The sequence below is a fragment of the Oncorhynchus clarkii genome, chromosome 6 (assembly GCF_045791955.1).
Source record: "Oncorhynchus clarkii lewisi isolate Uvic-CL-2024 chromosome 6, UVic_Ocla_1.0, whole genome shotgun sequence".
Lineage (NCBI taxonomy): Eukaryota > Metazoa > Chordata > Actinopteri > Salmoniformes > Salmonidae > Oncorhynchus > Oncorhynchus clarkii.
In genome coordinates, this window is record NC_092152.1 from 48,911,261 (window position 1) to 48,938,667 (window position 27,407).

General features: G+C 41.8%; 1 protein-coding gene across 5 annotated transcripts in view; it reads left to right on the forward strand.

The window, feature by feature from the left end:
• LOC139411251 (dematin-like) overlaps positions 1 to 27,407 on the forward strand; it is a 74,049-nt gene that overhangs the window by 27,726 nt on the left and 18,916 nt on the right. For 2 of the 5 annotated variants that reach the window (XM_071157292.1, XM_071157293.1), the window contains exons 2-11: positions 5,125 to 5,183; positions 11,975 to 12,027; positions 13,953 to 14,033; positions 14,403 to 14,558; positions 15,423 to 15,467; positions 22,057 to 22,201; positions 22,320 to 22,364; positions 22,517 to 22,666; positions 23,794 to 23,933; positions 24,071 to 24,176. In XM_071157292.1, coding sequence (XP_071013393.1) covers positions 12,016 to 12,027; positions 13,953 to 14,033; positions 14,403 to 14,558; positions 15,423 to 15,467; positions 22,057 to 22,201; positions 22,320 to 22,364; positions 22,517 to 22,666; positions 23,794 to 23,933; positions 24,071 to 24,176 — 880 coding nt within the window. In that variant the 5' untranslated portion in view covers positions 5,125 to 5,183; positions 11,975 to 12,015. Of the gene's footprint in view, positions 1 to 3,652; positions 3,807 to 4,166; positions 4,391 to 5,124; positions 5,184 to 11,974; positions 12,028 to 13,952; positions 14,034 to 14,402; positions 14,559 to 15,422; positions 15,468 to 22,056; positions 22,202 to 22,319; positions 22,365 to 22,516; positions 22,667 to 23,793; positions 23,934 to 24,070; positions 24,177 to 27,407 lie in introns of all 5 variants that reach the window. The other 3 variants (XM_071157294.1, XM_071157296.1, XM_071157295.1) reach the window with 3 other exon arrangements.

The window sequence follows — 27,407 nt, forward strand, 5'->3', positions numbered from 1 at the left end:
CAAAACATTGTCAAAGACTCCAGTTACTCAAGTCAAAGACTCGAATCTCTGCAACCGCACAGGAAGTGGTACCGGAGAGCCATGTCTAGGTCCAAAAGGCTCCTTAACTGCTTCTACTCCCAAAGCCATAAGACTGCTTAAACCTCTTAGGGATCCCTTAAGCTCGAATCCCGTTGACAACATCCAGTGAAATTGCAGAGTGCCAAATTCAAACTACAATATTATAAATATTTAACTTTCATAAAATCACAAGTGTAATACATCAAAATAAAGCTTAACTTCTTGTTAATCCAGCCGCTGTGTCAGATTTCAAAAAGGCTTTAGGGCGAAAGCACATGGCGAAAGATTATCTGAGGACAGCGCCCCGCATATACAAACACATGAAAAACATATTTCAACCAGGCAGGTGCGACACGAAAGTCAGAAATAGCGATATAATAAATGCTTTACCTTTTGATCTTCTTCTATTGGCACTCCAAAAGGTCCCAGTCACATCACAAATGGTCCTTTTGTTCGATAATGTCCTTCTTTATATTCATAAAACTCAGTTTAGCTAGCGCGCTCCAGTCAATAATCCACCCAGTTTCCCTCCATCAAAATGCATACAAAATGAATCCCAAACATTACTAATAAACTTTTCCAAACAAGTCAAACAACTTTTATAATCAAACCTTAGGTACCCTAATACGTAAATAAATGATCAAATTTAAGACAGAGAATCGTTATTGTCTTTACCGGAGAAAAATACCAAAGAACGCGCTCTCATTTATGCGCTTGGAAGCACTACAGCCAAAATAGGAGCCACCTAGAAAAACTTCAATTTCTGGCTCATTTTTCCAAAAACCTGCCTGAAACTCTTTCTAAAGACTGTTGACATCTAGTGGAAGCCATAGGAACTGAAATCTGGGAGGACTTTGCCTTATAATAAAAGTGATAGGCTGATTTTTTTGGGGGGTGGGGGATGGTTTGTCCTCGGGTTTTTGCCTGCCATATCAGTTCTGTTATACTCACAGACATCTTTTTTTTTTTTTGCTTTCGGGCCTGAGTAACAGGCAGTTTACTTTGGGCACGCTTTTCATCCGGACGTCAAAATACTACCCCCTATGCCAAACAAGTTAACAATTAATCAAATGGCCACCCAGACATTGACACCCCCCATTTTGTTTTTACACTGCTGCTACTCACCGTTTATTATCTTTAGTCACTTTACCCCTACCTACAGGTAAAAATTACCTTGACTAACCTGTACCCCCGCACATTGACTCGGTACCAGTACCCCCTCTATATAGCCTCGTTATTGTTATAGACATTTTTATAAAGCCCTTAATCAGCTGATGTCACAAAGTGCTGCACAGAAACCCAGCCTAAAACCCCAAACAGCAAGCAATGTAGGTTTAGAAGCACGTGGCTAGTTAAAACTCCCTAGAAAGGCCGGAACCTAGGAAGAAACCTAGAGCGGAACCAGGATATGAGGTGTGGCCAGTCCTCTTCTGGCTGTGCCGGGTGGAGATTATAACAGAACATGGCCAAGATGTTGAAATGTTCATAGATGACCAGCAGGGCCAGATAATAATAATCACAGTGGTTGTAGAGGGTGCAACAGGTCAGCGCCTCCGAAGTAAATGTCAGTTGGCTTTTCATAGCCGATCATTCAGAGTATCTCTAACACTCCTGCTGTCTCTAGAGAGTTGAAAACAGCAGGTCTGGGACAAGGTAGCAGGTCCGGTGATCAGGTCAGGGTTCCATAGCCGCAGGCAGAACTGTGGGGCAGCCGCATGACCAGGTGGACTGGGGACAGCAAGGAGTCATCAGGCCAGAGAGAGAGTCATCAGGCCAGAGCGAGAGAGAGAGAGAGAGAGAGAGAGAGAGAGAGAGACTTAAATTCACACAGGACACTGGATATGACAGGAGAAATACTCCAGCCATAACAGACTAAACCTAGCCCCCCGACACAAACTATTGCAGCATAAATACTGGAGGCTGAGATGGGAGGGGTTCGGGAGACACTGTGGCCCCATCCGACGATTCCCCCGGACAGGGTCAAACAGGCAGGATATAAACCCACCCACTTTGCCAAAGCACAGCCCCCACACCACTAGAGGGATTTCTTCAACCACCAACTTAATATCCTGAGACAAGGCCGAGTATAGCCCACAAAGAATTCCCCCACGGCACAAACCCAAAGGGCAGGCGCCAACCTGGACAGGAAGATCACGTTAGTGAGTCAACCCACTCAAGTGGCGCACCCCTCCTAGGGATGGCATGGAAGAGCACCAGTAAGTAAGCCAGTGACTCAGCCCCTGTAATAGGGTTTGAAGCAGAGAATCCCAGTGGAGAGAGGGGAACTGGCCAGGCAGAGACAGCAAGGGCGGTCCGTTGCTCCAGGGCCTTTCCGTTCACCTTCACACTCCTGGGCCAGACTACACTCAATCATAGGATCTACTGAAGGGATGAGTCTTTAGTAAAGACTTAAAGGTTGAGACCGAGTCTGCGTCTCTCACATGGATAGGCAGAACATTCCATAAAAATTGAGCTCTATAGGAGAAAGCCCTGCCTCCGGCTGTTTGCTTAGAAATTCTAGGCACAATTAGGTGGCCTGTGTCTTGTGACTGTACCGTATGTGTAGGTATGTACGGCAGAGATCAAATCGGAAAGATAGGTAGGAGCAAGCCTATGTAGGTTAGCAGTTTGTAGGTTAGCAGTAAAACCTTGACATCACCCCTGGCCTTAACAGGAAGCCAGTGTAGAGAGGCTAGCATTGGAGTAATATGATCAAATTTTTGGGATTCTAGCAGCCGTGTTTAGCAGCCGTGTTTAGCACTAACTGAAGTTTATTTAGTGCTTTATCCGGGTAGCCGGAAAGTAGAGTATTGCAGTAGTATAACCTAAAAGTGACAAAACCATGAGTAAATTTTTCTGCATAATTTTTTAACAGAAAGTTTCTGATTTTTGCAATGTTACTTAGATGGAGAAAAGCTGTCCTTGAAAGAGTCTTGATATGTTCGTCAAAAGAGAGCTCAGGGTCCAGAGTTTTAAAAAAATTACATTTTTATTTAACCTTTATTTAAATAGGCAAGTCAGTTAAGAACAAATTCTTATTTTCAATGATGGCCTAGGAACAGTGGGTTAACTGCCTTCAGGGGCAGAATGACAGATTTTTACCTTGTCAGCTCCGGGATTCGATCTTGCAACCTTTCAGGTACTAGTCCAAAGCTCTAACCACTAGGCTACCTGCCGAGTAACGCCGAGGTCCTTCACAGTTTTATTTGAGACGACTGTACAACCATTAAAATTTATTGTCAGATTCAACAGAAGATATTTTTGTTTCTTGGGACCTAGAACTAGCATCTCTGTTTTGTCCGAGTTTAAAAGTAGAACATTTGCCACCATCCTCTTCTTTATGTCTGAAACACAGGCTTCCAGGGAGGGCAATTTTGGGGCTTCACCATGTTTAATCGAACAGTACAGCTGTGTGTCGTCCGCATAGCAGTGAAAGTTAACATTGTGTTTCCGAATGCCATCTCCAAGAGGTAAAAATATATAGTGAAAACAATAGTGGTCCTACAACAGAGCCTTGAGGAACTTAACAGTTGATTTGTGAGAGGACAAACCATCTTCAGAGACAAACTGATATCTGATATCTTTCCGACAGATAAGATCTAAACCAGGCCAGAACTTGTCCTTGTAGACCAAATTGGGTTTCCAATCTCTCCAAAAGAATGTGGTGATCGATGGTATCAAAAGCAGCACTAAGGTCTAGGAGCACGAAGACCGATGCAGAGCCTCAGTTTGACCACCATTTAAAGGTAATTTACCACCTTCACAAGTGCAGTCTCAGTGCAATGATGGGGTCTAAAACCAGACTGAAGCGTTTCGTATACAGTTTCGTATACATTGTTTGTCTTCAGAAAGGCAGTTATTGTGTTTTTATATATTTTTTTACTTTAGTTTATTGAGTAAATACTTTCTTTACTCTATTTCTTGAACTGCATTGTTGGTTAAGGGCTCGTAAGTAAGCATTTCACGGTAAGGTCTGCACCTGTTGTATTTGGCATATGTAACAAATACGTTTTTATGTTATTATAGTTTTTGTGGATTATGGCCATAATTCCTCCTGTCTCTCTGGAATGTTCTAATATTTTAAAACCAACAATGTAATTTAGCAGATGCGATGGCTGTCCTCTATTTGGGGAGGGTGGATGGCCACAAAGGAAAATTGGAGCACCAGACATTTGATCCCCATATTGATTGATCCTAAGCATTAGTTTGAAAGAGAATCCCAAAGACAAATGTTACAGAACACCACCTCCATGTCTCCTGTGAAATCCCATTGGTTATCTGGAACCAGCATCTCTACTGCATGCTCTTCAGTTGCTACTAGACACAGATGGTGGGTCCATTTTGTATTTTCCCCACTAATGGTTAAGGTTAGGATTGGTTTCCATTGTACCAATTGATATTCTCACCATGGCATGTGAAATGACTTGAAAGGATTTGTAATTTGCAATCATAACTGTGCATAATGTATGCTATATGTAGTGATTAGTACAGGTTTCTACAGTACTGTATATCAAAATAATAGCATATTTTGCTCAGTGCATATATACGACCTGATGTCTTTTGCTTGTCTCTTATCTCTAACTCTGAGTTATTTCAATGGGATCAGTATTTGATCAGATGATCAATGGTGAATTCCCATTGAGAGAACAGGCTATGTTGTGTATTTAGGGTCTTCTGGTGTTATTGAACCATCATGGACCAATGGGGAAAGACTCCACTGTCAGAACTAGTCGAGTAGGGTGAAGTTCCCCATAGATGCTGATATTGGGTCACTTTTGCATTTTCACCACTCATGTTTAAAGTTAGAATTGAGGGAGTGGACTCTGATCCTAGATGTGTACCTAGTTCCATCATATCTATGACGAGGGTGTATGTCTTTCTAAATTGCTTTTCTAAACCATACTACAAAATTGGACTATAAAAGGCTGTATATATTTAAATCGCTTAATATACTTTGCTGGTTTACTCTCAAAAGCTATAAATATCACAAAATAATAGGAATTGCCCAAATCTGAAAATATTTAGCAATTTGGTATATAATCACATTTCTATTTTGTCTTCTAGGTCAGAGCTTGGGATGAATAACCCCAAAGTGACAGAAATGATTCCTTTTCTTGTCTGAGGTAAGACGTCTGTTATTTAGAAAAGTGTATGCCATTTATAGATATGGTCCTACGAAACATAACTTTTAAGTTATTAACTCAGACTGGAAGTCTATGCTATGGGTATCTACTAGCATGCTAGCAGATACGCATAGATTTGTAGCCATTACGCTAACGCTAGTTAGCATTGGCTCGCAAAACTACCTCTAACTTCCTTGATACTGGACACAGAGACATACAAATTGTATCCACAAGTTCATCTGATAGATAAAGGGCCTCCTTGCCAAAATTCAGAAGTATCCATTTAAAGGGGAAATCTGCAGTTGTTACATTTTTACACTCCCCAGCAAGAAAACCCAAAAATGTTGCTCTAACAGAAGCGGGAACTAACAGTCACTGACCACAACCAAAACGAAACAGGTGGGGTGTTAGGATGGGTTCTGAAAGACACTCATGAGGGTGTCCACTGAAAGTTGACTAGCAACAACAACTAGAACCCACCATGAGAGCCCACTAAATTTTCCCAAGAAGAGGCAAACAAAATGAAACCCCACACCAAACTTAAAAACAGGACTCAAACCAAAATGATCGAGGAAAGCGATTTGTTTTTCTGGAAATCAAATAGTGAGAGCCAACTAAAGGTGTTAATCCTGGTTCTTCCTGTGAAGTTAAATCACACTGCAGCAGAATTCTATGGCAGGTTATTTAAGTGTCAGCCATTGTTGCCATTAATGCTAGTTAGTGCTAGTTTGACCACCAGTGGGCATCTTTGAGAAGCATTTGACAATCTTTAATATTGGCTGTACTAGAGAATTTAAAACCTTTTTTGTAAGAACGTAGTATATGGGATTGATTTGAAGAAATGTTGCTTAATTAATTTGATTATTATTATTATGGTGTTTCTATTCCAAGAAAAACGAAACCCTCATGGTTTCCATTAGGAAAATATGGCGCTGTACAACGTGACCGGTCGGGATTAGGCTACAGTACTAAGAGCAAAATAATCCTAACATTTCCACACCCTAATTGTAGTCTAACCAATATCCAAACGGAGATTAAGTGAAAATAAAAATGTCATTGATTTATCAAGACCAGTCCCCATGCTTGTCTCAGAGCAGCGTGAAACGGTGCTGAAATAGTTGACCACACGCAGGTAGGGTATTGTTTGTTGGGGGGAATTTTCACACCTACAATAGCCTGGCTGTTAAACTAGTCGTTGGATAATAGATTGGCTATCGGAACTCATTAACACATTACTTTGTGTGTTTCGATATTTTCTCTCACACACTTGTTGTCTTGACCTCTGAATGCTCAGCAATGAAAAGCCAACTGACATTTTCTCCTAAGGTGCTGACCTGTTGCACCTTCTATAACCACTGTTTATATTATTTGACCCTGCTGGTCATCACTTTTACATTGTATTCAATTTCCAGCGAGACTATTCAAGCCATCGTCTTGGTTGAAGATGATGGGCGAAGGGCAAATGCAGTCTGGAATCTGCTGGCATCACAGCACAACATCGACATCGCTCTAATCACAGTCAGAAGACAGTTGAAGAAACTTGAGTGGACTTATGGAAAGGCTCTGTAAGACATATAACATATATACAGTTGAAGTCGGAAGTTTACATACACTTCGGTTGGAGTCATTAACTCGTTTTTCAACCACTCCACAAATTTCTTGCTTGCTTCTCCTGTTCGATGGTTTCTTTGGTGGGCAAGGGATTTTTCTCTTGTGTCTCGGTCTTCTTCAATTTGGTCTTGTCGAAGTTTGCGACTTCAGCGAGATCTGGCTTGTCAGACATGTTTGCAGAGGATCTGAGTTGTACTGGCTACTGATGCGTCTCAATCCTGATTGCGCAGAGAACGAGTGAAAGATGTTCATATGTCTTGTTGACGCCAAGATGGCCTGCTATGCTACCATCGTGAGCCAACTCAGTATCTCTTGTCGAACCGTAACTGGAACAACAATTTGAGATACACTGGGCCACTCTTCTTGCTGAGATGTGGTGCAGGAATGCCATTTCCTCATTAGAACACCATCTCTGTCAAAGTAACCCACACTCTCTCTTCATCAAACTTTTCCTCTGGAAGTATGTCTGTCTAGCAATCAGCTGCTTCCTTGACATTGAAGTGTGAACTGTAGGAACCCTCTCTTCCTTCAGCGGTCCTACAAAGTCATTCACTTTTGGGGGTTTTTCAAAGGAGAAGTCAACTAAGGAGGTTTACCGAAATCAGAATCACCCATAAATGTCTCAGACAAATCAACCATGGTGTGATCGCTGACATCCTCCTCAACTATAGACTTGCTCCTGGTGCCTTTCTTAGACATAGGACGTGTAACGCCACATGCTGGGAACACTCTAGGGTACTTCTCTGATAACCCATCAGGTTGCTCTACTCTGGGTTCCTTACTAACGACAGGATTTGGCAAGACCTTCCCCCCAGTCAAATAGTTTTCTAAAATGAATGAGACCCCCTTCACCAGTAGGCTAGGCCTCACTCCAATGACAACGGATCCAGAAATAAGATCAGACTCGAGTTCCACATTATACAAAGGAACTTCCATGCAACCCATCTCCACGCCTTGTACTCGTCAGACAAAAGCAAAACACCCACCAAAATGAAGACCTGGTCTGCCCCAGTGTCTTGCAGTATCTTCACCGGCTGCTTAACATCATCGCCACTCTGCAGAGACACGAACCTATCTGAAACAAAGGATTCATACACATCTGATCCAAAATCTTGTTTAGGAGATACACCAGTCCCAACCATAGACTTAATGGACTAGAGTGCTCCCAGAAGAATACATTACTTTTTCGCTCTCTCATTTTATATGTTTCAACTTAGGACACAAAGAGACCATGTGTATTTTCTCACAGCAGTAATGACAAACAGACGGATATGAAAAAACAGCTTGTAAGCCTGAAGGATAGCAGCTTTATCAGTGTCATAATCTGAACTCTTATCAAGAGAGAGAGGGTTTGGATGGGGTAAGACAATTGAACTAAGATCATGAGGTATAAGTTACTCTTAAAGAACCAATGGGTATATACAGTGGGGCAAAAAAGTATTTAGTCAGCCACCAATTGTGCAAGTTCTCCCACTTAAAAAGATGAGAGAGGCCTGTAATTTTCATCATAGGTACACTTCAACTATGACAGAAAAAATGAGGGGAAAAAATCCAGAAAATCACATTGTAGGATTTTTAATGAATTTATTTGCAAATTATGGTGGAAAATAAGTATTTGGTCAATAACAAAAGTTTATCTCAATACTTTGTTATATACCCTTTGTTGGCAATGACAGAGGTCAAATGTTTTCTGTAAGTCTTCACAAGGTTTTCACACACTGTTGCTGGTATTTTGGCCCATTCCTCCATGCAGATCTCCTCTAGAGCAGTGATGTTTTGGGGCTGTTGCTGGGCAACACGGACTTTCAACTCCCTCCAAAGATTTATATGGGGTTGAGATCTGGAGACTGGCTAGGCCACTCCAGGACCTTGAAATGCTTCTTACGAAGCCACTCCTTCGTTGCCCGGGCGGTGTGTTTGGGATCATTGTCATGCTGAAAGACCCAGCCACGTTTCATCTTCAATGTCCTTGCTGATGGAAGGAGGTTTTCACTCAAAATCTCACGATACATGGCCCCATTCACTCTTTCCTTTACACGGATCAGTCGTCCTGGTCCCTTTGCAGAAAAACAGCCCCAAAGCATGATGTTTCCACCCCCATGCTTCACAGTAGGTATGGTGTTCTTTGGATGCAACTCAGCATTCCTTGTCCTCCAAACACGACGAGTTGAGTTTTAACCAAAAAGTTATATTTTTGGTTTCATCTGACCATATGACATTCTCCCAATCTTCTTCTGGATCATCCAAATGCTCTCTAGCAAACTTCAGACGGGCCTGGACATGTACTGGCTTAAGCAGGGGGACACGTCTGGCACTGCAGGATTTGAGTGTGAGTGTGGATTTGAGTGTGTTACTGATGGTAGGCTTTGTTACTTTGGTCCCAGCTCTCTGCAGGTCATTCACTAGGTCCCCCCGTGTGGTTCAGGGATTTTTGCTCACCGTTCTTGTGATCATTTTGAACCCACGGGATGAGATCTTGTGTGGAGCCCCAGATCGAGGGAGATAATCAGTGGTCTTGTGTGTCTTCCATTTCCTAATAATTGCTCCCACAGTTGATTTCTTCAAACCAAGCTGCTTACCTATTGCAGATTCAGTCTTTCCAGCCTGGTGCAGGTCTACAATTTTGTTTCTGGTGTCCTTTGACAGCTCTTTGGTCTTGGCCATAGTGGAGTTTGGAGTGTGACTGTTTGCGGTTGTGGAAAGGTGTCTTTTATACTGATAACAAGTTCAAACGGGTGCCATTAAAACAAGTAACGAGTGGAGGACAGAGGAGCCTCTTAAAGAAGAAGTTACAGGTCTGTGAGAGCCAGAAATCTTGCTTGTTTGTAGGTGACCAAATACTTATTTTCCACCATAATTTGCAAATAAATTAATTGAAAATCCTACAATGTGATTTTCTGGAGAAAAAAAAAATCACATTTTGTCTGTCATAGTTGAAGTGTACCTATGATGAAAATTACAGGCCTCTCTCATCTTTTTAAGTGGGAGAACTTGCACAATTGGTGGCTGACTAAATACTTTTTTGCCCCACTGTGTGTGTGTGTGTGTGTGTGTGTGTGTGTGTGTGTGTGTGTGTGTGTGTGTGTGTGTGTGTGTGTGTGCGCGCGCGCACACACACACACACACACACACACACACACACACACACACACACACACACACACACACACAAGGACAGCTGAAGTCGGAAGTTTACATACACCTTAGCCAAATATATTTAAACTCAGTTGTTCACAATTCCTGACAATTAATCAGAGTAAAAATAAGAGTAAAAATTCCCTGTCTTAGGTCAGTTAGGATCACCACTTTATTTTAAGAATGTGAAATGTCAGAATAATAGTAGAGTGATTTATTTAAGCTTTCATTTGTTTCATCATATTCCCAGTGGGTCAGATGTTTACATACACTCAATTAGTATTTGGTAGCATTACCTTTAAAATGTTTAACTTGGGTCAAACATTTCGGGTAGCCTTCCACAAGCTTTCCACAATAAGTTGGGTGAATTTTGGCCCATTCCTCCTGACAGAACTGGTGTAACTGAGTCAGGTTTGTAGGCCTCCTTGTCGCACACGGTTTTTCAGTTCTGCCCACAAATTTTCTATAGGATTGAGGTCAGGGCTTTGTGATGGCCACTCCAATACCTTGACTTTGTTGTCCTTAAGTTATTTTGACACAACTTTGGAAGTATGCTTGGGGTCATTGTCTATTTGGAAGACCCATTTGTGACCAAACTTTAACATCCTGACTGATGTCTTGAGATGTTGCTTCAATATATCCACATACTTTTCCTACCTCATGAAGCCATCTATTTTGTGAAGTGCACCAGTCCCTCCTGCAGCAAGCACACCCATAACATGATGCTGCCACCCCCGTGCTTCATGGTTGGGATGGTGTTCTTCGGCTTGCAAGCCACCCCCTTTTTACTCCAAACATAACGATGGTCATTATGGCCAATAAGTTATATTTTTGTTTCATCAGACCAGAGGATATTTCTCCAAAAAGTACGATCTTTGTCCCCATGTGCAGTGGGGAAGGTGTTCCTAAATTTCTGTGCACTCAGAGTATATATATATATATATATATATATATATATACGGTACCATTCAAAAGTTTGGCCACACCTACTAATTCTTCTTTATTTTATTTTTTTAAATTTTCTTTATTTTTCTTTATTTTCTACGTTGTAGAATAATAGTGACATCAAGACTATTAAATAACACATATGGAATCATGTAGTATCCCAAAAAGGCCAGCATCCCAGAGTCGCCTCTTCACTGTTGACGTTGAGACTGGTGTTTTGCAGGTTCTATTTAATGAAGCTGCCAGAGGACTTGTCTGTTTCTCAAACTAGACACTCTAATGTACTTGTCCTCTTGCTCAGTTGTGCACTGGGGCCTCCCACTCCTTTTTTTATTCTGGTTAGGGCCAGTTTGTGCTGTTCTGTGAAGGAGTAGTACACAGCATTGTACGAGAACTTCAGTTTCTTGGTAATTTCTGTTTATGCTCCAGATTCTCAACTAGTCTAAAGAAGGCCAATTGTATTGCTTCTTTAATCAGCACAACAGTGTTCAGCTGTGCTAAGATAATTGCAAAAGGGTTTTCTAATGATCAATTAACCTTTTTAAAATGATAAACTTGGATTAGCTAACACAACGTGCCACTGGAACACAGAAGTGATGGTAGCTGATAATGGGCCTCTGTACACCTATGTAGATATTCCATAAAAATGTGCAGTTTCCAGCTACAATAATCATTTGCAACGTTAACAATGTCTAAACTGTATTTCTGATTAATTTGATGTTATTTTATTGGACAAAAATGTGCTTTTCTTTCAAAAACAAGAACATTTCTAAGTGACTTTTGAATGGTAGTATATATAGACACATTATACAGCAATGTGATGGGCACTGCATTGTGCAATTTGGGACTAATAAAGAACTACTACTGGTACTATGAGCAACCAATGATCTCTCTGAATGCCTTGTTCAATGTCCAATGGCACTTCACTCTTAACACATTTCAAGGATGATTTGCTCGGTACTCGTTTGAGTGACACTTTTGTGAATTGATGTTTCAATTGTCCTTGCCACCTGAGTGGGCATTATTCAATTGCAACTTTTATGTGCCTCTATTTTATGATCATCTCTCTCATTGTTTAACACTGACTCTCTTTCTTTCAGTGAAACCTCATCAAGAGAACATTTTTTTGTCATCCTATAAAATGATGCCTAAGGTATGGTTTTTATTGATCGTGGTTGGTATTAGAGCGTTGCCTGACGAATCATACAGAATTGAATTATGCTTTTCTATATGTCTCTGAATACATTTATCGAGGAGAAGAAATGTTAGTGGATGTGGCATTTTTCCCTAGTAATATAGATGGGAAGCAAGGCAAATTAGAGTGCACATACATGTTTTAGAGGTAGTTCAATTTCCCAACTAGTAAAGTTTTCACAGACTATTTATCTGGAAACAGTATAAGTTAAGTGTGTCGATCTATGTTACACAGAATCCTACAGATGAAAAAAAAAATATATATATATATATAAAAATGGATAAACGTGACATGTCATATATTTTTTCATATCAAGTAATACAGTATGGTGCAATACCAGTCAAAAATTTGAACACACCTACTCATTCAAGGGTTTTTCTTTATTTTTTACTATTTTCTGCATTGTAGAATAATAGTGAAGACATCAAAACTATGAAATAAACAAATCAAAATACATGTTATATTTGAGATTCTTCCAATAGCCACCCTTTGCTTTGATGACAGCTTTGCACACGCTTGGCATTCTCTCAACTAGTTTCACTTGGAATGCTTTTCCAACAGTCTTGAAGGAGTTCCCACATATGCTGAGCACTTGTTGGCTGCTTTTCCTTCACTCTGCGGTCCAACTCATCCCAAGCCATCTCAATTGGGTTGAGGTTGGGTGATTGTGCAGGCCAGGTCATCTGATGCAGCACTCCATCACTCTCCTTGGTCAAATAGCCCTTACACAGCCAGGAGGTGTGTTCGATCATTATCCAGTTGAAAAACAAATTATAGTCCCACTAAGCGCAAACCAGATGGGATGGCATATCACTGCAGAATGCTGTGGTAGCCGTGTTGGTTAAGTGTGCCTTGAATTCTAAATAAATCAATGACAGTATCCCCAGCAAAGCACCCCCACATCAGCACCTCTTCCTATGTGCTTCATGGTGGGAACCACACTCAGAGATCATCTGTTCACCTGCTCTGCGTCTCACAAAGACACTGCGGTTGGACCCAAGAATCTAAAATTGGGACTAATCAGACCAAAGGACAGATTTCCACTGGTCTAATGTCCATTGCTTGTGTTTCTTGGCCCAAGCAAGTGTCTTCTTATTATTGGTGTCCTTTTGTAGTGTTTATTTTTTTCCAGCAGCAATTTGACCATGAAGGCCTGATTCACACAGTCTCCTTTGAACAGTTGATGTTGAGATGTGTCTGTTACTTGAACTCTGAAGCGTTTATTTGGGCTGCAATTTCTGAGGCTGGTAACTCTAATGAACTTATCCTCTGCAGCAGAGGTATTTATGGGTCTTCCTTTACTGTGGCGGTCTTCATGAGAGCCAGTTTCATCAAAGCGCTTGATGGTTTTTGCGACTGCACTTGAAGAAACTGTCAAAGTTCTTGAAATTTTCCGGATTGACTGACATTCATGTTTTAAAGTAATGATGGACTGTCATGTCTTTGCTTATTTGAGTTGTTCTTGCCATAATATGGACTTGGTCTTTTACCAAATAGCACTATCTTATGTATACCACCCCTATCTTGTCACAACACAACGGATTGGCTCAAATGCATTAAGGAAAGACATTCCACAAATTAACCTTTAACAAGGCACACATGTTAATTGGAATGCATTCCAGTTGACTACCTCATGAAGCTGGTTGAGAGAATGCCAAGAGCGTGCAAAGCTGTCATCAAGGCAAAGGGTTGTTACTGTGAAGCATCTCAAATCTAAAATCTATTTTGATTTGTTGTAAAAAAATGTTGGTTACTACATATGTGTTATTTCATAGTTTTGATGTCTTCACTATTTTTCGACAATGTAGAAAATAGTAAAAATTTGTTGTTGTTGCTGTGTGTCAAACCCTGTGACCTTTGACAATTTGTGTGTTTGGAAGCAGCAGCTGGCCCGCACCTCACCTGGGAGTGTGTGTTCCCTCCGTGGTATCAGCATCCCAGGATCCCTAGCCGTGGCCATCACAGTGAGTCTGCACCATAAGGCAGCCACTCCTCCACACACACACACACACACACACACGCGCACACACACACCCTTGTGGGTACGTAAAAAGTATTTCCATTCAAAATCCTATTTTCCTTAACCCCTAACCATAAACCTAACCCTTACCCTAACCCTAATTCTAACAATAATTTGAACCCTTAACCTAACCCTTAAGCTGAAAATAGCCTTTATCCTCGCGTGGAGAATTATTTTGTTTTACTATCCTGGTGGGGACTTTTGGGGATTTCAGGTCCCCACAAGGATAGAAGAACAAGACCACACACACACACCTCACATGACAATGCAATCCCATGTCATGTTCTCCCTCTTCTTATATTCCTCTTTCCAGGCCAAAATGGACAATCAGGTCATTGGCTATAAGGACTTGGCAGCCATCCCCAAAGACAAGGCGATACTGGACATCGAGAGGCCGGACTTAATGATCTACGAACCCCATTTCAATTACACGCCTCTAGAGCTATCGGAGGTGCCCCGAAGCAGAGAGGTCATAGGGCACAGCACACCACCCTCCATCATATTACAGCGCTAAGGGTTTCCTCTCTATCCTAATGGTTTACCATTTAAGGTTTAAGGCGCGGATATCCTTCTCTTGTTTGGAATGGCCCTATTGTATTCAGGATGTATTTATATGATTAACAGTTAAAGATCATATGAGTTTTTGTCTGTCCTACTACGACACAAGTGGTGTTCTATCAAGACAAACATAATATAATTGTCATTGATTACACTTTTTTAGCTAACCTGTTTGACTAGTTAAGTGATTCTAATATTTGTCCTATTAACTCTGTTTGTGATAGGATACAACTCCACTATATATAGACTATATACAATGTATGCATTAATATATACTTGCGTATGCATACCCGTCAAACAATATATATATATATATATATATATATATATATATATATATATATATATATATATATATATATATATATTCAAACACTTAGCTGCACCATTGAAATGCAGGGCAGGTACATTTAGCCTGTTTGACCTGCGTGTAGTGTTCTCCCCCATGCAAACACTTAGCTGAGCCTCAATTAGCACCTTATTATATAGTGCACTACTTTTGACCAGAGCCCAATACTATTTAGGGAAAAGGGTGCTATGTGGGACACAGACTTGTTACAGAGATCAATGGAACTCAGTAAGGGCTTTCTAGAAATTGTGATGTGATAAGATTTTGTTATTTCCCTTTGTCTGGCAAAACTGACTCTACCCGATTAGGCTTGTAACACTGTCTGTCAAACAATGTCTATGTCTCACTAAGCCCACAAAGAAGAATGCAGCCTAGGGAGAAAATTCAACTGATCAAACCGCCCTCTGTTTCTTTTCTCTCCTTCAGAGGTCCATGTCTCCGTGTTCATTCTCCCACCCGGCTTCTCCTGAGGTAAGATGGATGGATGGGGTCTGTGCTCTCGGATGAAGAATCATTTGAGCTGTTAATTGTCAGTCCACTGCCCAGTACCCCATAAAGAGCTCTATCTCCTCTCCTATCTCCTTCTCATACGGTCACACACACCTACTGTTTGTAATTATGGAATCGTTATTGAAAGGTTTTGTGCTCCACTGGTATGGTTAAAAACACACTCACACACATTTAAGTGATAATGCCCCCAGAGAAGGTATATGGAGGATATATTCGCACCGTGCCAATTTATCCTCTAAACACCGGCTTCGAGAACATTCTTGCTTTTATACAACGTGTTACCAACATATTCCAATAATGATTGACATATTTTCATTAAATACGTTATTTTAATTAATTTATTCATACTAATTCATTCTTCCACAAAATATAGTCCCAACACACATCTAAGGTTGCTACCCAAGCTGGCTGGTCGTTCTATCAGTTCGGTCGCCAGAGACGCGACCCAGTCATTAAGACTTTTTGTTCTATGTAGTTCATTCTAAATGTTCCTTTGCCATGATGGCTAGCAAAGTAATTACCCCTTGCTTGCTAGCTAGCCAACTGTGGCTAACAGTCACGTCAAACAGTGTAGCCAGAATAACAGCAAGGTAGCTGCGTTTGCGTTTGTTTAAGCTGTTTTCAAATTATTATCCATAACAATGAGCTAATGATGTGCGATTTTGCCAGGCCACTGCTCAGAAGAGAGAGCCAACTACACAGCAAACACAATTATTTCAAACTGAAGCTGGAATGACAGCAAATCAGCTGCATTTTGTGTTTTTCTATTGAATTTTTTTTATACTGTATATCCATAAAAATTATGCCGATTCATGTTTTCGACATGTTTTCGTGTGTGCAAATGTAGAAGAGTAGGGAGGGAGGTAGGCAATAAATAGGCCGTAGAGGCGTACATAATTACAATTTAGCATTAATACTGGAGTGATATTTGTACAGATGATGTGCAAGTAGAGATACTGGGGTGTAAAAGAGCAAGAGGGTAAGTAATAATATGGGGATGAGGTAGTCGGGTGTGCTATTTACAGATTGGCTGTGTACAGGTACAGTGATGGTTAAGCAGCTCTGACAGCTTATGCTTAGTTAGAGAGGGAGATAAAAGACTCCAGCTACAGAAATGTTTGCAATTCGGTCCAGTCATTGGCAGCAGAGAATTGGAAGGAAAAGCGGCCAAAGTAAGTGTTGACTTTGGGGATGACCAGTGCAATATACCTGCTGGAGCGCGTGCTACAGGTGGGTGTTGCTATGGTGACCAGTGAGCTGAGATAAGGCGGGGCTTTACCTAGCAAAACCTATAGATGACCTAGAGCCAGTGGGTTTGGCGACGGATATGTAGTGAGGGCCAGCCAACGAGAGTGTATAGGTCGCAGTGGTGGGTTGTAAATTTGACTTTGGTGATCAAACGGATGGCACTGTAATAGACTACATCTAGTTTGCTGAGTAGAGTGTTGGGGGCTATTTTGTAAATTACATCACTGAAGTCAAGGATCGGTAGGATAGTCAGTTTTACGAGGGTATGTTTGGCGGCATGAGTGAAGGAGGCTTTGTTGCGAAATAGCCGATTCTAGAATTCATTTTGGATTGGAGATGCTTAATGTGAGTCTGGAAGGAAAGTTTACAGTCTTAACCAGACACCTTGGTATTTGTAGTTGTCCACATATTCTAGGTCAGAACCATCCATAGTAGTGAGGCTAGTTGGGCAGGAGGGTGCAGGCAGCAATCGGTTGAAGAGCATGCACTTAGTTTTACTAGCATTTTCTAGCTGTTGAATCTGCCTATAAGAATGTGGTGATTGACAAAGTTGAAAGCCTTGGCCAAGTCGATGAAGACGGCTACACAGTACGGTCTTTTATCGATGGCGGTTATGATATCGTTTAGGACCTTGAGCGTGGCTGAGGTGCACCCAAGACCAGCTCGGAAACCAGATTGCATAGTGGAGAAGGTACGGTGGGATTCGAAATGGTCGGTGATCTGTTTATTAACTTGGCTTTCGGAGATTTTAGAAAGGCAGGGCAGGATGGATATAGGTCTGTAACAGTTTGGGTCTAAGGTGTCTCCCCCTTTTGAAGAGGGGGATGACCGCGGCAGCTTTCCAATCTTTGGGGATCTCAGACGATACGGAAGAGAGGTTGAATAGGCTAGTTATAGGGGTTGTAATTTTAGAAAGAGAGGGTCCAGATTGTCTAGCCCAGCTGATTAGTAGGGTTCCAGATTTTACAGCTCTTTCAGAACATCAGCTGTTTGGATTTGGGTGAAGGAGAAGCCGGGGGGGGGGGGTTGGCAAGTTGCTGCAGGGGGTGCTGAGGTGTTGGCCGGGGTAGGGGTAGCAAGGTGGAAAGCCATGGCCAGCTGGGGAAAAATACTTATTGAAATTCTCGATCATCATAGATTTATCGGTGGTGTCGTGTCTTTGGCATCATTAAACTGTAGACTTATTTTTATCAAATAAATTCTCTAATTATTATTACGTGATTGAACTAACTTAATCGTGTGACTGTAATTATCTAGGAAGTCACGGCACCAAGGAAAATGTTCAGATTACAAAGGTATAATTTTTAATGTCTGATCAACTAGTCTTCTAATTCATTAATTATTCTTTACCTCACGTCAGTCTCATTCTAAACGTTGTAAATTGTTGGTTATCTTCACGAACCCAGTCTTCACTATGAATCATCCATACACCAATTGTCTTAAATCATTGATTTACTAACTAAATAATCACAGAAATGCGTAAACAAACAAACAATAGATATAGTTACAAGGAAATGATAGCTAAACCGGCATGGCGGCTTGTTAGACAAAGGGACCTAGGATGTCTTGGGAAAGGTAAGACACTACAAGGTTGATAATTATAACAATTGAACTGCTAATCCTTTGCACATAAATGCTCACTCATTCGGGAATAATTGCAATCAATGTGTATATTTACGCTCAGTGTGTTGTCGTGATCTCGGTTTGTCCGCCTTCTCTCTCTGCCGTGGTTAGAATGGATAGTTCAGAGTAACATTCAGCAATAGTTGTTATAGATAGGTGTTTCGGCGGTTGTCGGCCTTCGTGTTCAACAGGTACATAATTCCTAGCTGTAGACTAGTAATTAGTATCAAAGATTTGTTCTTATTCTGTCGGTATCGATAGTCTCAGAGTTTAACCACGTGGTATGGTTAAGATTTCAGCAATCCACTCAAACCTTAGCCCTCTCGGTTATCGAGGTAAGATGGTTTGAAACCTTAGCCCTCTCGTGGTTATCAAGGTAAGCTGGTCTCTACTCAAACCCTAGCCCTTTCGTAATTGAGAGAAGCATGGTCTGAAGATGAATTCCAAAGGTGGGGGTTATATTCGGAAGAGCAGAAAAGGGGCTGTCCCATGACGCCAGATCAATATCTATGCTCATGGGGCGGACCAATGATTTAGTTAAACTCCAAAGGGAATTGGAGTTTCCTTCATTAAACAGTTTAAAATCACATTACATAATTTCACAAATAGTTTCATCTTTACTCATTAATTTTATACAACAATTAGATGCAAACCTCATAACTGAGACACTTGTATAAACAGGGTTATGGTAATGTCTCATGAGTTTCATGAAATTGTACAAAATTGACCATTTTGTAGCTGGCTACTTCACCGACCGTTTATACATTCTCCAGAACATGAATATTGTTCAGTTCTCAAGTTCTGTGATGTGGAAGAAATTCCTTTGTTCTCCTGTGAAACCTTTTCTCTCTCTCTATACTGTCTGGCCATGAGGAAGAGAGTCTCCTACAGGAATTTACAACCTGAGATAACAGCAGCCTGGGTGTAGGCGAGAGAGAGAGAGGGGGAAGGCACGCTATACCCAAAGAGGGCCACGTCATGACATTGGTGACAGTGTTTCCGCTCCTCAGTGCAGTGGGCAGCTGGAAGGAGGTGCTCTTATTCTCCATGTACTTTAGTGTCCCAAAACGTTTTGGAATTAATGCTACAGGAAGCAAATTTCTGTTTGAAAAAGCTAGCCTTAGCTTTCCTAACTGACTGTGTATATTGGTTCCTGACCTCCCTGAAGAGTTGCATATCGCGGGGGCTATTCAATGCTAATGCAGAACACCACAGGATGTTTTTGTGCTGGTCAATGGCAGTCAAGTCTGGGGTGAACCAAGGGCAAAATCTGTTCTTAGTTCTACATTTTTTGACCGGGGCATGCTTATTTAAGATGGAGAGGAAAGCACTTTTGAAGAGCAACCAGGCATCCTCTACTAACGGAATGAGGTCAATATCCTTCCAGGACACCCGGGCCAGGTCGGTTAGAAAGGCCTGCTTGCTGAAGTGTTTTAGGGAGCGTTTGACAGTGATGAGGGGGGGTCGTTTGACTGCAGACCCATTACGCATGCAGGCAATGACGCGGTGATCGCTGAGATCCTGGTTGAAGACAGCAGATGTGTATTTAGAGGGCAAGTTAGTAAGGATAATATCTAAGAGGTTGACCATGGTTATGGATTTTGGGTTGTACCTGGTAGGTTCCTTGATAATTTATGTGAGATTGAGGGCATCTAGTTTAGATTGTAGGACGGACGGGGTGTTAAGCATGTCCCAGTTTAAGTCACTTAATAGTACAAACTCTGAAGATAGATGGGGAGCAATCAATTCACTTATGGTGTCCAGGGCACAGCTGGGGGCTGAAGGGGTCTATAACAAGCAGCAACGGTGATAGACTTGTTTCTGGAAAGGTTATTTTAAAAGAAGCTCGAATTGTTTTGGCACAGACCTGGATAGTATGACAGAACTCTGCAGGCTATCTCTGCAGTAGATTTCAACTGCACCCCCTTTGACAGTTCTATCTTGTTGGAAAATGTTATAGTTAGGGATGGACATTTCAGGATTTTTGGTGGCCTTCCTGAGCCAGGATTCAGACATGGCTAGGACATCCGGGTTGGCAGAGTGTGCTAAAGCAGTGAATAAAACAAACTTCAGGGGGAGGCTTCTAATGTTAACGTGCATGAACCCAAGGCTTTTACGGTTACAGAAGTCAACAAATGAGAGCGCCTGGGGAATGGAAGTTATGCTGGGGGCTGCTGGGCCTGGGTTAACCTCTACATCACCAGAGGAACAGAGGAGGAGTAGGATAAGAGAATGGCTACAGGCTAAAAGAACTGGTTGTCTAGTGTGTTCGGAAAAGAGAGTGAAGGGGTCAGGTTTCTGGGCACGGAAGGATAGATTCAAGGCATAGTGTACAGGCAAGGGTATGGTAGGATGTGAGTACAGTGGAGGTAAGCCTAGGCATTGAGTGACGATGAGAGAGGTTTTGTCTCTTGAAGCACCATTTAAGCCAGGTGCGGTCACCACATGTGTGGGGGGTGGAACAACAGCTAAGGCGTATTGAGCAGGGCTGGAGGCTCTACAGTGAAATAAGACAAAAATGACTAACCAGAACAGCAATAGACAAGGAATATTGACTTTAGGGAGAAGCGTGTGTAGCTGAGTAATCACAGGTTCCAGTGTGTAGCTAGGCGAGCTGGAGGCACGGAGATTCAGACAGATTCAGACAGCTAGCAGCAGGCTAGCAGATGGTCCTCAGGGGGACGTCGTAATGGGGGAACCTGTTGAAACCCCCTCGGACTGTTACGTCGGCAGACCAGTCGTGATGGATTGGTGGGGCTCCGTGTCGGCAGCAAAGGGTCCAGGCCAATTGGCAAAAGAGGTAATTGAAGCCCAGGAATTCTTGATAGATCTATTTGGCTAGCCGGGAGATGGGCCTAGATTCGAGGCTAGCTCCAGGCTAACTGGTGCTTTCTTCGGGCCAGAGATGTTAGCCAAGAGTAGACACTTGGATAGCAGCTAGCTAACTGCGATGATCCAGAGTAAAGGTTCAGAGCTTGAGTTTGGAATCCGGAGATATGGTGGAGAAAAACAGTCCGAAATGCTCTGGGTTGATATCGTGCTGTGCTGGCTGGCAGAAGTTGACCGGGCTGAAGCTGGCAGATGTCCCAGTTAACGGTGATGGCTAACTAGCAGTGGTTAACTGACTACTAGCTAGTAGCTGGCTAGCTTGAAGGGGGTTACGGTTGGCTGTATAAAAAATAGCAGATCCGTACTGCATTGTGTGAGGCGGGTTGCAGGAGAGTATGTTCAGTCCGTAGATGGAAAAATTAGATAAAAAATATATACTAAATATATACGAAGAAGGAAACAATATATACAAGGGATGGGACAAGACAAACAAAACATCCCACTGCTACGCCATCTTGGATTCAAATAGGTATTTCAACAGGTTTTTTATTTGTGGAAAAGACACCGGCAGGAATGCAGTTTTAACCAATCAGCATCCAGGATTAGACCCATCCATTGTCTAAAAGCCCACGACTCCACACAAGCACGTTTGCAAAAAGCAGTTACAATGGGAACAATGAGCATCTGTTACACTCTTATTGTTTGCTGTGACCTCACTGGCTTCTTCACTCAGGGACAAAATCTAATGTACACAGAACCCTCCTTTTAATGCACCTTCCCAATATGTGTTTGGGTTACGGTTTGAATATCAATTAGGATCCGGACAGTAATGTTAATCTCGTGTCCCTAGACCATTCTATTCAAGGACCCCAAGGAGTGGCTGGAGAGCAGGGAGTCACCTGGAGGGTCATCAGCAGGTTCAAACCTCCAGCTCAAAACCAGCTCTGCATTAGACACCGCCACCAAGCTCCCCACACAGCACTTTCACAGGCCAGGTATTGTAATCCATCAGCACACTTATCCCCTTCTCTTCTCTCCTATCTTCTCTGCACCCTTCTCCTCTCAGGGTGCTTTGCTTCTCATCTGGGACTTAATTTTATCTTTTCATTGCAGATAATGGAATGAATATATACAAGAAGCCACCAATTTACAAACAAGGTATTTCATGCAACTTAATTGATGTCTGTGTGTTGACAGTTTAGTAATTTACTGTATACTGGCATAATACTTGACATTAAAAGGTAACTTTGGATGTTTTTCTGTGCACATTTACTGTATATCTCCTTGTGTTTGTGTGTGTGTGTCTCTAGATGTATTAGCATCCATCCCCCAGGGGAAACACATAGAGGATCTCATCATTGAATCATCTAAATTCCCTGCCGCCCAGCCACCTGATCCCAACAAACCCTCCAAGATTGAGACAGATTACTGGCCCTGCCCCCCCTCCCTGGCTGCAGTTGGTATGTCTCACACTATTAATCACAACTGTGAATAGTAATGAATAGGGTTGCAAAGCCACCGGTATTTAACAAAGTAACTGTAATCTTCTGTAATTTTGCTAATTGACAGGTAATCTATGGTAATTTAGGTAATTTATACTTGAATAACTTTTAAAAAATGTATTCATATATAGTATAATGTTTTTGAATATCTGTGTCCATATGGTCCATGAGTTTCTGGTGGATAGACCATTTGGTTCAAGAGAAAATAGCCTAATTTAATGAAAAAAGCATCTAATCAATAATGGGATGATTTTTTATTAACTCTGCAACTCTTTCATGCATTTACTTCTTATTTTAATTTTATTTTTTTTACAAATGCCACCAGTTTCGTGCCAAAACATTTACAACAAAACACATTGACGTAGTAAAATAAAAGTGTAAAAAAATGTATAAAAGACACTTCATGTTGAAACCTTCATATTAAACACCAATCGTATTCAATAAGTTGATGGTTTATATTTAGAATAATGTTTTACAGCTTTGTAATTCAGTTTTATATTTTTAAATAATTGTATTTTAAAATCTTATATAATTTACATGTGATAAGGCCAAAGATAATTACAGATGCCTGTGATAATCTCAAGTATCCAAAAAGGTTTTATAAGATATGCCATCTTATAAAATTCCCCCAAATCTAGAAAATTACCAACATTTTGTTAGTTTACTGGCAAATTTTGAAAGTTTCCAGTAATATACCCTCCTTTCGCAACCCTAATAGTGAACGATTCCAGCCAGCAAGCACTTATAAAACATTGGTGGCTATGAGGCAGCACACCGTTGAAGGTACAGTAAACTGATATCGGACCAGTGTCGCTAGCCGTCATGGTGGCATGCCTCTAGCAACACAACAGCACACCGACCATCTTTAACAGTTCCGACAGTTAATGCTGCTCTTAGCCTGAAGTGTCGGCTACCGCTGTAAAGCTGATGGCTAAAATTGGCAGTGGGCTGCTAACATTGCCGACGCCGGGCCGCTGATGAGCTACTAAGCTTCAATGATGAGGTATAGTTAGGGTTGGTAGTGGAGAGTAATAGAGCTTAGTAGTACCAGGTTTCCTCTAACACTTGCCTCCCCTCAACCACAGAGACAGAGTGGAGGAAGAAGGCTGAGTCCCGGAGGAGGGAGGAGGGAGAGAGGGATGAGGAGGACGATGAATATGACAATGGAGACCTGTCCGATGATATGTGGGGACTACGGCAACTGCAGAAGCAGGAGCTCAACAAAGTACGGAACAGGGTTTTTTTTTGTAACAAATTCTCCCAAATTTGGCTACTGAACAGACCTAAGTGTTTTCTTAAGTGTAACTCAATGATAATGGTTGCTTTGAAAACCTTTTGACATTCTATATGTCTACCCTGCAGATTCAGTCGAACTTGGGAAAGATAATCTTGAAAGAGGAGCTGGATAAAGCTGTGCCCATCCGCAGGAAAACTCGCTCACTGCCTGACCGGACAGCAATGCACATGGGTAAGAGAGGCAGATTCACTATGTATCCGTGAAAGTATGTTTATCAACCTTTTATGTTCAAGAGACCAGGAAACTAAGGTCCTTCTTCCTTGAAGGACTATTTATATTATCAACATCCCAGGTAACCGGTGCTAATCCCCAGTGCAGGGGTTGACTAACACTGTGTTAGATTGTGACCTTGTGAGTGTGGTGGAAACGAGAAAGAAACACAAAATCACATATATGCTCCATTTAAAATTCTTTGTAGAAATGGTAAAGATTCCACACTTCCTCCACCTACAACATCGCTTGTGTCCCCCATATGGCACCCTATTCCCTACACTGTGTACTGCATTTGACCATGGGCCCTGGTCAAAAGTAGTGCACTATATGGGGAATAGTGTGGCATTAGGGACGAAAATCATCCACCCCCGACTTTGTCCTGCATCTTCTCTTCTCCGTGACAGCCTTTTATATTCTGTAAGAAAACATTGACATGCCAGACAGACTAGCCTGTAAAAGCATATCGCTCTTCCGCCTCCACAGCTAGTTTCTGACAATGTTCTAGGCACGTTAAATGAGAACATTGCAAGAACAATCATGTGTCCAGTTTTCTGTGGATCCGGAGAGTATTCCATCAAAGGACAGCCAAACATACACATGTAGACATGTTCTCAGAACATAAGATATTCATGTTCTAGACACGTTTCATGGAATGTTGGCAAAAACATTTGTGTCCAGTTTTTTGTGGGTTGGGAGAATATTCCATCAACATCCCACCTAACACACAGAACATGGTTTCCATGTTCTCAGAGTATACAGTGCCTACAGAAAGTATTCACACCCCTTGACTTTTTCCACATTTTGTTGTGTTACAGCCTGAATTTAAAATGTATTTGTGTCACTGGCCAACACACACAATATCAAATCCCATAATGTCAGTGTTTGTAGACATTTTTACAAATTAATTAAAACAAATTATTATTATTTTTAATTTTATTTCATCTTTATTTAACCAGGTAGGCAAGTTGAGAACAAGTTCTCATTTACAATTGCGACCTGGCCAAGATAAAGCAAAGCAGTTCGACACATACAACAACACAGAGTTACACATGGAGTAAAACAAACATACAGTCAATAATACAGTATAAACAAGTCTATATACGATGTGAGCAAATGAGGTGAGATAAGGGAGGTGAAGGCAAAAAAAAGTCCATGGTGGCAAAGTAAATACAATATAGCAAGTCAAACACTGGAATGGTAGATTTGCAGTGGAAGAATGTGCAAAGTAGAAATACAAATAATGGGGTGCAAAGGAGCAAAATAAATAAATAAATACAGTAGGGAAAGAGGTAGTTGTTTGGGCTAAATTATAGATGGGCTATGTACAGGTGCAGTAATCTGTGAGCTGCTCTGACAGTTGGTGCTTAAAGCTAGTGAGGGTGATAAGTGTTTCCAGTTTCAGAGATTTTTGTAGTTCGTTCCAGTCATTGGCAGCAGAGAACTGGAAGGAGAGGCGGCCAAAGAAATAATTGGTTTTGGGGGTGACCAGAGAGATATACCTGCTGGAGCGCGTGCTACAGGTGGGTGATGCTATGGTGACCAGCGAGCTGAGACAAGGGGGGACTTTACCTAGCAGGGTCTTGTAGATGACATGGAGCCAGTGGGTTTGGCGACGAGTATGAAGCGAGTGCCAGTATATGGGGCTTTGGGTAGTATATGGGGCTTTGGTGACAAAACGGATTGCACTGTGATAGACTGCATCCAATTTGTTGAGTAGGGTATTGGAGGCTATTTTGTAAATGACATCGCCGAAGTCGAGGATTGGTAGGATGGTCAGTTTTACAAGGGTATGTTTGGCAGCATGAGTGAAGGATGCTTTGTTGCGAAATAGGAAGCCAATTCTAGATTTAACTTTGGATTGGAGATGTTTGATGTGAGTCTGTAAGGAGAGTTTACAGTCTAACCAGTATTTGTAGTTGTCCACATATTCTAAGTCAGAGCCGTCCAGAGTAGTGATGTTGGACAGGCGGGCAGGTGCAGGCAGCGATCGGTTGAAGAGCATGCATTTAGTTTTACTTGTATTTAAGAGCAATTGGAGGCCACGGAAGGAGAGTTGTATGGCATTGAAGCTTGCCTGGAGAGTTGTTAACACAGTGTCCAAAGAATGGCCAGAAGTATACAGAATGGTGTCGTCTGCGTAGAGGTGTATCAGAGACTCACCAGCAGCAAGAGCGACATCATTAATGTATACAGAGAAGAGAGTCGGTCCAAGAATTGAACCCTGTGGCACCCCCATAGAGACTGCCAGAGGTCCGGACAGCAGACCCTCCGATTTGACACACTGAACTCTATCAGAGAAGTAGTTGGTGAACCAGGCGAGGCAATCATTTGAGAAACCAAGGCTGTCGAGTCTGCCGATGAGGATGTGGTGATTGACAGAGTCGAAAGCCGTGGCCAGATCAATGAATACGGCTGCACAGTAATGTTTCTTATCGATGGCGGTTAAGATATCGTTTAGGACCTTGAGCGTGGCTGAGGTGCACCCATGACCAGCTCTGAAACCAGATTGCATAGCAGAGAAGGTATGGTGAGATTCGAAATGGTCGGTAATCTGTTTGTTGACTTGGCTTTCGAAGACCTTAGAAAGGCAAAGTAGGATAGATAGGTCTGTAGCAGTTTGGGTCAAGAGTGTCCCCCCCTTTGAAATGGGGGATGACCGCAGCTGCTTTCCAATCTTTGGGAATCTCAGACGACACATGTCAAATGAAAAGTTGACATGTCTCGAGTCAATATGTCTTCAACCCCTTTGTTATGGAAAGCCTAAATAAGTTCAGGAGTAAAAAACAAGTCACATAACACGTTGCATAGATTCACTGTGTACCATAATAGTGTTTACATGATTTTTGAATGACTACCTCATCTCTACCCCACACATACGATTGATTACCTGTATGGTCCCTCAGTCGAGCAGTGAATTTCAAACACAGATTTAACCACAAAGACCAGGGAGGTTTACCAATGCCTTGAAAAGAAGGGCGCCTATTGGTAGATGGGTAATTTAAAAAGCAGAAATATGAGCATGGTGAACTTATTATTACACTTTGGATGGTGTATCAATACACCCAGTCATTACATAGATGCAGGTGTCCTTCCTAACTCAGTTACCGGAGAGGAAGTAAACTGCTCAGGGATTTCACCATGAGTCCAATGGTGACTTTGAAACAGTTCGAGTTTAATGGCTGTGATAGG